This window comes from Ipomoea nil, unplaced genomic scaffold, assembly GCF_001879475.1.
Source record: "Ipomoea nil cultivar Tokyo-kokei standard unplaced genomic scaffold, Asagao_1.1 scaffold2928, whole genome shotgun sequence".
In the NCBI taxonomy this organism is placed as follows: Eukaryota; Viridiplantae; Streptophyta; class Magnoliopsida; order Solanales; family Convolvulaceae; genus Ipomoea; species Ipomoea nil.
This window is the reverse complement of record NW_017619356.1, coordinates 1,637,463-1,652,909: the sequence shown is the minus strand read 5'-3', so window position 1 is coordinate 1,652,909 and position 15,447 is coordinate 1,637,463. Positions and strand designations below refer to the sequence as shown.

Here is a 15,447-nt window from a genome sequence, read left to right as displayed (position 1 = left end):
CAAACCCTATGTTTATTCTCGGTACCTTAAGGGATGTTTCTCAAAATACATTATGTGCACAACTGAAGGAGAAAACGCATCCAAATTGTACAAAAGAGTACACTGTATGATCTCTAAAACTTTATAAGCATGCCTTAAGTAGAGATCTCTTAATGTTAGCATAATGTTAACTATATTCCATGACTTCTTTATAAGTTAACTTTAAGTACTATCTCTAACAGCTAAGAGCTTGGAGTTAACACGTCTGTTACTCCCACTCATCAAAAATAGCCAAAAGATAGTCAAGTCACAGAAGCATTCCAATAACTTAGACAATAAACCAAAGGTCTAAGTCCATAAATTTGGAATCTTAATCATACACCATAACTTCCCAAATAACTTCAATGTTCATTTTAAATGAACTGAACATAATGAGTCTTACTTATATGCCCCACAAAATTGTCCAGGATTAATTTTGAAGAAACTAAAGACTCTATTAATCACTGAAGAATTTATTAAATTACAATGCACCACAAGTTAAATGCTTTTGTTCTAATAAATTTCTTGGTTACAACATTTTCATAAATATGTTGCACTACAAAATGTTCAATAATTTGAACTTATGAATTTATATGAACAAATACAAGATTAATACTTGTGGAATATTTTGGACTTATTGTTTAACATACAACAATTAAATCCATAAACTTTAGTGGAGTATCTTAATGATCTTTTTTTCAAAATGATCACTCCCACTAATTAAAATATTCTTCAGCTAAATTAATAAAATAAACTTAATAACATACATACTCATAATTGATTTATTGACCAACTAACAAATGAAGACATAATTCCCCACCATTAGTTGGACATACTAAATAATCAATTTTTGGTTCCAATTAAAGTCCAACTAAATAATGAAGATATATTTCCCCACCATAGTTGGACATACTAAAAAAAAAACAAAATACATCTTTCAAAACCAAGTTAGAATTTGGCTCAAAAGATACATTTTAACATTTTAACATTTTAACATTATTGGAATCCAAGAGGTATGTCAAATCACGTAACTTACTACAGTTAGTCCGAAGAACCGAGCAAGATTCGTGGATTAATTAATAAAAGTTGCTAAATTTTGGGAAGTGACTGAATACATGTTTTGCCAATGCAAACCATGAAACTTAGAATTATAATTGAACTGAATTTATAACTCTAAGAAATTGTGATTAAATCATTATCTAATGGGTCGAAGGATTTATTGACATAAAACTTGCCTGTGGGCTAAAGTTTTAATTCTATTAAATCCAATTAAGAAACCCTTATGATAATATTTTTCACAATTACTAAAGAGCCAGAAGAATCTAGTGACATAAAACTTGCCTGTGGGCTGAAGTTTTACTCAATTAGATCCAACTGAAAAATTTTATTTATGATGAAACTATTATCAAATGAGTTGAAGAATCAAATGACATAAAACTTGCCTGTAGGCTAAAGTTTTAGTCAATAAGATTCATTACTATCATTATGATAAAAAACTTAAGAGATCATGTTCCTTTTCTTAATCCCTGTGGGCAAATTAAGAAATATGATCTAAAGTTTACATCATAAAATTTAAACTTCATGATAGAATTGAAAAATATTTACAAATAACCATAAAGTAAATAAATTGATTTATTTCTATCGTCACTGATAAAACTACTAAACTACATTCCGATACATAATTGCCTGTGGGCTAAATTATGACCCTAGTCCAGTATTTCATCCTGATTAATTATACAAATATAACGAAATTGCCTGTGGGCTAAATTTCATCATATTACATACAATTAATCACAAATGATATGTCCAAAACTTTATGTGATCAAAATAAACCGCTTAATATATAATTTTAACAGATTAAGGAAGTTGTGGCTACTCCCAAACCAAATTAAAATTATAAGATCACTAGACAATTATCAAATTCTTGCCTAAACTTTATGTGATTAAAACTTAATAATCTTAGGTAGCTGAATATGCTGTAGCATTTCCTTAATTAACCAAGATTGAAAACTCAAGATATTTCAGTAAATTAAAGATGCTTTCGCTATTCTTTAATAAACCGAAATAAAATCACATTGGCAATGAATACTTAAAAATTTGACAAACAGATTATACCAGATTGTGATGGGAAAATCTAAATATACTCCAAGGAAAGGTGGTTAGAGACTAAGTCTCACTGAAAACCAATTCCTTAAATAGAGTATCAATTTAAGGAGACTAGTGGCACAAGATGTTCTTAAGTCATGGCCATTAAAAATAGTATGTCTCCCTGATTCATATATACTTAATGTATAACTGTTTGGGGGTATGAACCTAAAACTGTAGGGTATACACCAAAAACTGTATGGTTCACCTATGATTAAAGCTTAAATGGTGAACTAAATTAGCGGACTAAACGTGCTTAAATTCAGGCACTACCGCAACTAAAGTTTATGCATAAGTCCAACTTAAATAGGAACTAATATAATTCCATCTAAGTATGCATTGCTAAAGGCATAATAAAATTGCATAATTTAAAACATAATATTATGCTTAGGACAAATATGCATAAAATTAAACATTATACTCATATACTCCAAAGAAATTGCATAACTTAAAGCAATTTACAATATGAGATTTTAAAGTATAAACTTAATATTCAAACACCGATGAGTCCAAACCAAAAGAGACCCAACATTTTGAATAATAATGTATTGAATATATACTTTAAAATTTTTTTAAACTGTAAGCCCATGGAAAAATGTTTTAATGCATAAAGATCAAATTCATAAGAAATAACTGAATTTACAATTTCAAACAATATCAAACCAAAAGGATATGCTATCATTTGTAAAGCAAAATCTCACAAACCCTAATTGCATAATTAAACTTAATATTATGCACTTAATGTGATCGAATGCATAAAACAATCTAAGGAGTATGAACCAACTAAAGAATATGAATTTAAACAAAATATTCATTTATTCATACTTAACCAAATATGGACAGTCATAATTCAAAGAACTAAATGAATTATGGAATTAATGGCAAAAGTCAAATGCCTAGAAAATATGTTTTTCCAACATTACTAAATTGATTCAAAATCACTCTCCATAACTCAGTTAATAATAATATTATTATTATTAATGGCAAAATTGCAAATAACCAAAATAGCAATAAATAGCCATAATAATATTATCACATTATGTATGTAGGAGACTAAATATGGAAAAACAATGGTTAAAATCGCTAACACTTATAAATATTTTCGGATAAAATTTTGAAAACTTAATAAAATTTGAAGTCCGAAAAATATTAATGTCCAGAAAATTATTTTCTGAACTGGAGTATTGTCACATAAATTTATTTGGAAACAGTTCAAGGTGCATAACTGAATACCACAACAATATTAATGTCATCATTAATTAACTAATTATTAATAGCAATAAATAACATTATAATCACTATTAACATTAACAATAACGACAAACTAAATTATGGTAATGCGCCTTCAAATGTTTCCATTTTTCTAAAGATAAAATATGTGACTAGTCCAAATTATCGATTAACCATAACTGTAGCACTAATTATCAATAATAACCATAAAAGATAATTAATGACTAACCTTAATGATGCAAACCGCATCTGCCCATTGCGCTAACAACGATGACGATCTACAAGAGAAGAAAAAACTCCAGAATTCTCCCAATCTTCACTATCGGTGTCAATAAACTCGATGCAGCGTCCAATGTTACGTTAAAAAATTTATTGGTAGGACTTAATTACCAACATTAATAGTCATGTAAAATGAAGTGGTAATCATGCCAATGTACCAAATATAGCAGATTACCATGAAATGATAATTATTATGAAAAGTAATAAAATGAGATTAGCCACTAAACTTAATAACAGTAATTAATAATGCCGAATTTAGCTTAATAAGTGGCAAAACTGTAATTAAGGGATGTCAAATACTAATCTCAATTTTACCACATAATAATTAATCATGACTATTATGATACTTAGGGAGACTGAAGTTAAGGTAATAACCAAATTACCATTATATAGACAATATACCAACTATATTGCTTTTGCCATAAAATTAAAGACTTAATATTATTATTAAGGCCCTGAAAAACTATTGATAGATTAAAAATTTAATCAACTTAAACAATAGTAATAGTTCTTAATGGCCAAAATAACAATTAAATCCTTAATGTCTCTAAACAAGCCAAAACAATAATTATAGCACTTAATCACTCAAATTAGGCACATAAACCTCAATGACCCAAGTGAATTATAACATGGATGGAAAATGGTCTAATACTGAAGTAGACCCAAAACTTAATATTATTACCAACAATGAATACCAAAATATGGTAGTTAGTAATAATTAAAACTTAATAAACATGTTATAAGGAGTTATAATTATTATTAAAATATCAATCAAAATGGTAGGATCCATACTTTAATGACCCAAGATAGGACCCAAAATAGATTGTTCAAATATAAGTTCTAAAGTCCCAAAGACACATAAAACTAAAATGTGTTCACAATTAAGGGGAAACCACAACAAACTACCTTAATAGGCCATAATGCATAAAATTGGCCTAAGGATCTAAAATTGAGTGATATTTAAAAATGAATTTATGAGTTAATAATATGCTAAATCCAACCTTAATATATATGCTTTTCTAAATGTATAATAAAATAATTTTATGAATATACAAAGCATGCTTGGATTTTTGCATATTAATATATTATTATGAACTCCTAAATTCTTAATAAATTGCAACACTTGAGGCAATTCAATATGCACCTTAACATTAAATTAAAATTCAAATAGCAAATTAAAACTTAATATTTGCTCCAAATTGAATGATAATTTAATTATGAATTTAATGCCAAAATTAAATAGAAACTAAAGGGCATTAAAATTTCAAATTAAGCAATTACTATATATTTACCATTTGCCAAAATAATTTACAATATTAATATGGCAATATTAAACCAAATAATCACCATTACCAAAATTTATATATATATATATATATATATATATATATATATAATTATTAAATTAGGCAAATATTAATATATGGTAAAATAAAGGTAATTGCATTTGAATAGGAAATTAAGAGTACCAGAAGATTGCAGTCATATTCTAGCTCTGTTCCGTTTTCTCCGGCCTCTTGGTGAAAAACAGAAAATAATAAATCCAGCAATGTTAATTTCCAAAAATCACGACATATAATCTCAAAACCCAAAAGAAATTAAAATCGTGTTTATTAATGCTGGAAATAATTTTCAACCGTCCAAAATCATATACAAAAATAGAATGTATATAAAAATTAACTTAATATTGTTTTATCTGTAGATGCCGATTACTTCCCAGTAGCAGTCCCGGAGAAACAATAAATCGGAGACTTAAAACGGCTAAAAAATCCAAAAATTCAGGCAAACAGTAGGCAATTTTAGATTCAATAATATTGTAAAAACAAAACAAAATTAATGCTTAAGGTTGAAAAACAATTTCAACGTCCCTTACATAATTCTTCCGAAATATACACAAATTATTATATCAAAAACCATAGATATATGCATATTTCGAAGAATTAATATATACAGAATATATACCAAAACTCAATGTATATAAAACAAATTAATTGTTGATTTTAGGCATAATAATCAACCAGACAGAGATTATAAAAGGCTCTAATACCAAATGTTAGATATACAATAGTCTAACTATATGAACCATAGTATACGAGAAACCTGACCTCGTATGATAGCGGAAGCGTAGCCGTGTTGATCTCCAGCCATAGTTGATGTTCCTGTTGTGTTGCCTCTTAACGGTAGACCGTCAGCCATGTTTTGCCTCAGACCTGACTCAGAACCCTAGATGGTGTATTGGTATCTACTGAGCGGTCTGAGTACCGTAACTGAATGTGCTATCTAATCCATAACCCTGTATCCCATCAATCCAGGTTTATATTAGGCACAGAGTTTGGTTGACTAACAACTACTAGTTATTAAGTCCAACCAGACCACTTAATAAGCCTAGTCAACTTGCACCACTTAATTAAGGCCCTAATATATAATATATAATATATAATATATAGGAATAAGGGTCAAATAGGCCATCGAACTGCACACAATAAAACAATTAGGCCATTGAACATAAAAAACCAACAATTAGATCCCTAAACTAATCAATTTCAAATAATTCTTCCAATTTGAAAGTTTCCAACAGGTCAACAGGTCATCTCCCAAATTAATTATTTTTTTAAAAAATAAATTTTAAAAATTAATTATTTTTAAATTAAATTAAAAAGAAAACTGGAATCCAGCCGGAGACGGTGCCGTCTCCGGCTGGAACCAGTTTTTTTTTTTTTTTTTTAATTTAAATAATTAATTTTTAAAATTTAAATTTTAAAAAATAATTAATTTGGAAGGATGACCTGTTGACCTGTTGGAAACCTTCAAATTGGAAGAATTGTTTGAAATTGATTAGTTTAGGGACCCAATTATTGATTTTTTAAGTTCAGTGGCCTAATTGTTTTATCGTGTGCAGTTCGATGGCCTATTTGACCCTTATAATATATAATATATATTATTAGGGAAAATCTTACATTTCCAACCCTCGCCAAGTTAATTCTATGTGTTGGAGGGCTAATATGTCTTTCGGACCCTCGTTGTCATTAAGTCTATTTGGGCATTGGACCTGTATATGAGATTTAGACTTTTCATGAGAAGTGCAGACTAATTTGATCTGTCTATTTATAATAATCAATGGATAAAGAAAATTACGCAAATTATGCCGTGGAATCGTGTTCACCGAGAATGGTGAACACAAGTCAAAACGACGTCGTTTTTAGGCAAAAAAAAAAAAAAAAAAAAAAAAAAAAATCGCGGATGTGGAGTTAACGGCGCGTTACTGATTAAATTATGAATTTTCTGTTATGAGATTATGAATTTTATGAAAATTCATAATCTCATAACAGAAAATTCATAATCGCATAACAGAAAATTCATAATCTCACAACTGAAAATTCATAATCTCATAACAGAAAATTCATAATCTTATAACAGAAAATTCATAATCTCATGGTTCCAAAGTGAATGTGTATGCATGGTTCCAAAGTGAATGTGCAGGCATGGATTCATAATTTATGAATGTCCGTGATTTCGGACGGGAATATGTAGGCATGGTTCCAAAGTGAATGTGCATACATGAATTCATAATTTATGAATGTCCGAAACTCCGAAATTATGAATGTAATGAAAATTCATAATCTCATAACAGAAAATTCATAATCGCATAACAGAAAATTCATAATCTCATAACTGAAAATTCATAATCTCATAACTGAAAATTCATAATATCATAACAGAAAATTCATAATCTCATGGTTCCAAAGTGAATGTGTAGGCATGGTTCCAAAGTTAATGTGTAGGCAATCACGTAATTAATTTAAAAAAATAAAAAAATAAAAAAAAAATAACGGTGCACTAACACCGTTGGAACCGTGTTCACCATGAATGGTGAACACGGTTCCATGGCATAACGTCTGAGAAAATTAAGGGTAAGGTCAATTTCCTAAAATTACAAACTTTGAAAGTTTATAATATTTATGAAATTGTCATTTTTTTGTCATATTTTTCTTTATATTCTAACTATTAGATCTACTAGATCGATGTCTATCACACTTCTCACGGGGAGTTTTGATATCATGTGAGTTGAGCCATATATATATATATATATATATATATATATATATATATATATATATATATATACTGCAAGGTTTATCAAAAATAAAATAAATTTTATTTCCAAAAAAAAATGTATTACAAGATGACATAACATTGGTTATTATGTTAAGGCACCGTCCATAAAGTCTCCATTACTCCATTAGAGTAATGCACCGCCCATCCAGTTATTTACATTTTGGCCACTAATATATATATATATATATATATATATATATATATATATATATATATATATATATATATATATATATATAATGGTTACTTTGAGAAATTCTGTAATTACTTCAAGAAATTAAATTTTTACTCACTTTCAAAAATTAATTTAATAAAAATTAAATAGCAAATGAACAAGTTGGTCGCTATCAGAACTCACTTTAATTAACCAAATAGCATTAGATATTGTTGTTACACTAGGATCCCATACACAGAGATTAATCATGTTCGTGCTGAATAGGACCTCAAATGATGATAAAACACTCGTCATGAATTTTAAGATAACTACATTCCGATTTCCAAGGCTTTGGAGTCGAGACCTCTGGTTATGTTGGAAGAAACTCACGTTATCTCATCCATAGACCAAACTCCATTGGTTTTGTCAAATTTTATTAACATTAAGTATTAATTGTCCTAATAATCTTAACTTGAAAGGATAAACAAATATTTTTTTTAAAAAAAAAAATATTGGTCAAGATTAAATTGTGTTGATTTTTAAGAAACAAAACCGACCAATAATTTGTATAGAACTAAACTAGAGGATTTTTATTTTATCTATATTTTTTAAATGTATACTTTTAAGGGTCAAATACTCAAATATATGGGAATATGGGATTGGTTCATCAGTTTATGTGTAAAATGCATAAAAGTCCAGCTTCATGTCTGACTATATATGAATTCATGCTTTATAGATATAATAATGTGCATAAATGATTGGGACAAAAGAATTTGTGCATTTATGTACTTTTGTGATTGAACTTATAATTTTTATGATGTGATTGTGACACTGAAATTTTTTTTTCTTAAAGAAAACCTAAGTTAATGACTTAAATTGCCTATCACTCGCGCACTTTTTAAAAATATGTTTATTGCATTTTATGCTCGATTATGGGCCAAAACAGAAAACGCCCGGCGATCAATTGACTAGGGATTAAAATGGCCTAAGGAGAGAAGAGTAGTCGCAAAAGAAGCCCACAACAACAAGTCCATACCCATTCCCAATTCTACGCAAATTTTACTTATGGTGGATGAATAAATATTCATGTTTAATATATTGAATAATCATTTTTAATGTACTAATGGAGTGTTTGATAAGATCAAATTGCAATTTCATTTCTACTAAATTCTATGAAACTTACAATTTCATTGTTTGAAGGAAAGAAATTACAATTTTCTCCAAATGGAGGAAATTACAATTTTCTCTAACCATAAAATTGCAACTCCTAGGCCCCTCGGAACAATTTCACAACAAATTCCACAACAAACAACAACTTTGCCCTTATTATTATTAAGGGCATTTTAACCATCATTTATTCATTCTCTTTTAATTTCCAATAATTCTATTTCTACCTACCAAACAATAGAATTTGAATACTACTCGCAAAAGTTCATTTTTAAATATACATAAACATAAACTTTTAATACACAAAATAAACCTTCAAAAATGAATATTCAATGTATTAAAAATAAACATTCAATATACTAAAAATAAACCAAATATCAGTGATCTCCTTATAAAGGTGTTATCCACATTGCAAGACAGAGTACTAAAGCACTGTTTTGCAGACCTATCTAAAAAGCAATTGAAAATTAACAACTGAAAATAAACTAACTAATTGAAATTAGAGTATTTTGGTACAATTAGCAATTGAATAAACTAAAGTGTAAAAAGACAAAAACATTTAAAAAAAAAAAACAATAGCTTATTTTGAAAGGCAAAATGAGATAGCATTTCAAAATAAGTTACTATTTTAATCTCCTCATGTCTTACAGAACAGAATTTAGGCTGCATTTGTAGCAAGTTATAAGCTTTACCAAACAAAGCATAAGTTCTTTTTAGGTAGTACACTAAAAAATGAACCTATAATATCAAAGATATTCATGTCAAGTCAAATTTGATTCGTAATTCAAATAACAATTTGTCATATTAATATGTAAAAAAAAAATTTTAAAATACTGAACTTTTGCATATATACTTAGAAGAGGCACTATTTATAAAAAGGAAACAAATGCCTTTTTACTAACCAGAGATTCTCTGGAAAAATGAAAAACAGAGATACATTCCTCCAAATTGGAAAACCGAAAATGAAGAATGAAGAACAACCATATTGTAATTATCCCCATTTTAATTCATATACCCAATTTTATTAATTCAAAAATACATAGAAGAATACACGAGCAACAAATGAAATGCCTTTAACAAGGTAACCTGCACTGTTAAGTAAATATGCATGTACACATGACAGACAAATGAGTCAGTATAGCAAGACACAGGCAACAGACTGGAATGCCAATCCATGCAACCCTTTGATCTATTAAGTAACTCTATCACTCAAACACAGCAAAAATGGAAAAATGCAGGAGGGCTGCACCTCCTCACTTCTTGAAATATAACTACAGCCCATCAGTGATTAGTTCAAAGTAAGTCAAACTAAACTCAATTTGTATAAACTAAGAATGATCAAGTTTGTCTTTGCAACTCAAGCAAAGTATAAGAGCATATGCATTTTTCCTTGCAAAGACAACTTTCATTGATTCAAAGATTCGGGCAAGCACTAAAATTGGCAATAGTTATACCACAAACAAATATAATCATGAGAAACATACATAAGACAAAAATAAAAAAGCAGGCAATGTCATCCAAAAAAAACTTAAATAGTCTGCTGCTCATCATTCAGATAATATTATCAATCAAATTTATCCTTGATGAAGAAACTAAAATTCTCAAAAACATAATGTCACAACGTAACACAACATAATTACTAGTATTTCAAGAGAGTTTAAGCTTTAACCTCCTAATATCGAAAGTCGTCATTTTCACTCCACCTTCTCTTAGGCTTCTGGAATCTCCACTTCTCCATCAGCGATCTCTTGCTGCAAATCCTTGGGGTCCTTCCCGTCTACAGTGCACCCGACGGATACACAGGTTCCTAGGATCTCCTTCACGGTGCCAGTCAAGTCCTTGGCCATGGAGCGGGGGCTCATGACCTTAGCGATCTCGATTACGTCATCGAGCGATATGTTGCCGTTGTGCTTAATGTTCTTAGTCTTCTTGCGGTCGCGCTCGGGCTCCTTGAGCGCCTTGATGACTAGCGCGGCGGCGGAGGGGACCACCGACACCTTCGCCTGACGATTCTGAACCGTAAGCTTGACGGTGACGCGGAGGCCCTTCCAGTCCTTGGCGGTCTCCTTGGCGATGTCCTCACCGATCTTCTTGGGGGAGAGACCGAGTGGACCGATCTTGGGGGCGAGAGAACTAGCCGCTCCGACTTCGCCGCCGGTGACGCGGACGAAGACCTCGACGACCTGTGTAGGATCGAACTTCGGCGGCATTTTCGCACGGAGAAGAGGGCAGAGAATCTAGCTAGGGTTTTCGTCTGCGGGGCGAGCAGCGAGCTAGTGAAGAAACGAGGTCTGTGGTTAAGCCTTAAGAAGTAGGGTTTTGGAGTTCTTCAGTATGAAATGTCCGCCTTGCCCTTTATGGGCTCAAGCCCATTCTTCAGACATTTATGAATTTTGAGGCCCATATATCTTGGGCTTCCACCACTTTAGATGGGCCAACGCCTATTACCCAAAAGATGAGAGAGGAGAAAAGCCCATTACATTTTTCTTCTTACAACAACCTAACTTCACTATGGAGATTATGTACTAATTGATATTTTTTTGTTATTACTCTTTTCTTTTGATTTACCGAAAACTTAGGGTCGATATCGAGATGTGTGCTCTAGGAGAAACCTATTATGTGACCTTAAATGACAAATGATCATAAGAATGTAAATCAACTTAAGTTATGCATATTTGATCGGCTCAAACTAAGGAGTCCACTTCCACGGAAAGTCAAATTTGAAGTCAATTGTTCAACTTAGTTGACTTACTATTCTCTTTAAATTATTAGGTCATCTCCCAATCAAAACACCAAATTTTACACCAAAATGAATATTCGTAGGATATTCTTACACCAATTTTTTTCTATCTCCAACTTATTAACACCAAATTTTATTCCTACACTAAAATAATTTATATTCTCATAAATTAAAAGTTTATATCTATACTTTTATTATTTTAATATAATATATAGTTGTGATTTAATAAATTACAACTTTAATTATGTTTTGTATAATTTAATGTTTAATTAAATTATATTCAATATTAGTCTTGTTCCAATTCTCTTGATGAGATCTTTCAAATGATATAATTTATTTTTAATAATATATAATTTATGTTTAAATATTTAAAAAAATATGTAAATATATTTTTTTTAAAAAAAAAGATACAAAAGGAATTATAAAAAAGAAAAATCAAGTACAAAAAAGAGTAAAATGGGAAACAAGTCAAGTTGTTGCACCAAAAATGACCTAAGATGAATAGTGCAGAGCCATATATGGCGCTACACTATTCATGAAACACCAAATTTTTGATGCAATACCGCATTGATTGGAGTCTTCATGAGCCATTTCTTTTAACAGGTTGGTTGGAGATGGTCTTAGCGGGGTTAACCCTCTCAACTCGCAATCTAATACAGGTTGGGTAGGATCCTCAAAGAAAGGGTGCTAGTCATTCTGTCTTACTGACCCATTTTGACAACACTTGTTATCAAGATCAAAATTAAAATCAGATAGGTTGTGTTTCTTGATCATAATCCTTATAACCAGGCCTTTCAGGACACAAAACGAATCTTAATATCAATTTTCCATTACTTATTGCGACGATGAAAAAAAAAAAAAAAAAAAAAGAATGGTAGAAATTAATCTTAAGCTTTTGGAACTCGAATGCCTCCATCCAAATGAAGTTAAAAGTTAAGAAATTAAAACCAATCATGAGTTGTGTGATTATATCAAACAATAGATGACCAGTCGAGTAAAAATGACCACACCTACAATAATAAACGTTAGACACAATGGTGGATGAGCATGTGAGGATTTTGGTTGGGAGTAGTCATATGTAACTATCGCTAAAGACAAATCGTTATGTCATAAATAGCGATAAAAGTTAGCAAACTGCAAGGTATATATTGCTAACGCTTTTGATTTACGAGAAAATTCGTAGCTGTTATCTGATTTGAAGTTGTGTTTTGGATGAAGTCTGTTTTGTAATTATATTCGATAAACGATCACAAGGACGAAAGCTCAGCTTAAGAGAGGCAATAAATAACTTTTTATCGAAATCAATTGTCTAACCAATTCAGGTAACCATATATTGCTAGTGGCAGATGTTGTTGGTGTTGATGTTCATCGGTCTTCTTCTGCTGTGTCACTTTGTGACAGACATTCGACCACGAAATGACAATCCATATGATGCAGGGCTCATATAGTATGTGGAAGAGGATGAACATCATCCAGATGGATGGATATTATTGGTTTACCATCATATCCTAGGTACAATAATCCTCGAATTGTTAGCTTTCATGGCATCAATAATGTTTGTTGATAAAATGCTTCAATATATTGCAGCCAAACATTTGTGCTTGTTTTGTTGGATGCATTTATTAACTCAAGAATTCACAAGTTTTCTTAAAGAAGTAAAAAATTAAGATAGAAAAGTAGATATAATAGGGATTTGTATATAAGTTGTATCCGTGGTATACCTTAATAATTCTTATGTTATTGAATATGTAAAACCAGTCCCTCTCCATTTACGTTCGAGTAGCGTTTTTAATTCCAAGAGGAAAAAAAAAATAGTGTTAACTAGCAAATTTAAAGGATGTGTAAACGCTAATTTAACAAATGTTTTGTTTGGTAAAATATATAGTTAGTTTATCAGTCAATTTTGGCATATTTGACTAATTGTTTGATTTGGTTAAAAAATTATAAGTGTTTGGTTAATTAACTTTTTGTAACTCCAAAATACTAAAATTCAAAAAGTTGGTCAAAGCAACTTTTTTAATTAACTTTTTGAAAAAAAGAAATTATACCAAACAACTATCAAACTAACAACTAATTTACCAAACATTTTTATACAATTAATTAATATTATCAACTAATTATACCTTCTAATTAATTAACCAAATCAACTAACAGCTATTTACCAAACTCAACAAAAATCTTTTTGGTCATTTTAATAACCTTCTTCCTCATGCAAAATGTTTTTGGGGACCAACTGCATTCCCACCTAAAAAGTGCGTTATTCAAACCAAGATGGAAGATAAAACAAGCTAAGGTAATTAGAATCATGCTAAATATCACACTTTTTTAGCTGGGGATAAAATGGGACAGCCAAATTAAAACTTTTTGTAAGAGGAAGAGAACTCTACAAATAATAATAAATAAATAAAAAGGGAGAGGGGGTGGGGGGTGGAGGGGGAGGGAAGGTAGGGAGGCATTACCGAATTAGATTTTACACCTCCTTTATATGAACTACTAGTTTATATATATATATATATATATATATATATATATATATATATATATATATATATATATTCAAAGGTACTAGCTAGGTAATATTTGTTGTTTTGTGCAACCAAAAACGCTTATTGGTTGAAAATTGAAGAACTAATTTTTCGGATCCAATAACTTATAGATCCACATATATAATTTAGGAATTAAAATGACATTTTTCTTAAATTTTTTGATGCATTAAAAAAAAGAACATTTTTATTAGGAAAATTTGTAATTTATGTTTCTCACAAATATGTCAATTATCAATGTTACCTTTGAATTATTAGTTGTGTAAATGTTGCATTTCAATTTTCAAAACGTGACATATATTGACATATTGTCACTCCCCTGAATTATTAGTGGTATAAATGTGGTTATTACCCGTCGTCTTCCTTGTTCGAAGACCACATTATTTTCCTCCATTCATTTTTCTTTCTTCGTTTGTTTTTCTTCCACCGACAATAATGTTTCTCTTTTTTCCTATTAGGGGAGGGTCGGAGGGGCAATATATGTCATGTTTTAAAAATTGATATGGGACAATATCTACACCACTAATAATTCTTAGGTGACATTGATAATTGGCATATTTGTGAGGGGTTTAAATTATAATTTTCTCTTTTTATTATTGTGTATTTTGTGAATAAAAAATGAATTATTTCAAAAAAAAAAAGAATAATTAAGAAAAAACACGTGCAGTGTTCTATATTATGAGATTAAAGTACTGCATGATTGCAATATTACTACTGTTTTAACCTATTACTCTCCCATTTTCGCTTTTTTTTTTTTTTAACCTTAATTATATTTTCACCTTAAGTAGTTTCCTGGTAAGATCATATCATCTTTAATCATTATAAGGATAAAACAAGTTAACATCAGCTTGGCATTCATAAACCATTACAGCTGTTATGTCTGTCTGTTATGTTGTGATAAAGCAAAAATGTTTCCTAATAATGCACCAAACTTTAATTGATTACTGTCATTATTGAAAAAGCATACACCACCATTATATTATCACATGTTACTCTTCTTCTCCCAAGCCAAATGCATGCACCAATACTTTTATCTAATTCTTTTCGGGGTGACG

The 15,447-nt window shown here is 30.0% G+C and overlaps 1 protein-coding gene across 1 annotated transcript; it reads right to left on the bottom strand.

Moving 5' to 3' along the window:
- Window positions 1-10,622: 10,622 nt before the first annotated feature.
- Window positions 10,623-11,395, bottom strand: LOC109162310 (60S ribosomal protein L12-like). Its single transcript, XM_019311042.1, has one exon. The coding sequence runs from the start codon at window positions 11,317-11,319 to the stop codon at window positions 10,819-10,821; it is 501 nt and encodes a 166-aa protein (XP_019166587.1). The 5' UTR covers window positions 11,320-11,395; the 3' UTR covers window positions 10,623-10,818.
- Window positions 11,396-15,447: the final 4,052 nt, after the last annotated feature.

Excerpts from the sequence above, each read along its gene's own strand:
- LOC109162310 (XM_019311042.1), bottom strand. The coding sequence starts at position 11,319 with ATGCCGCCGAAGTTCGATCCTACACAGGTCGTCGAGGTCTTCGTCCGC.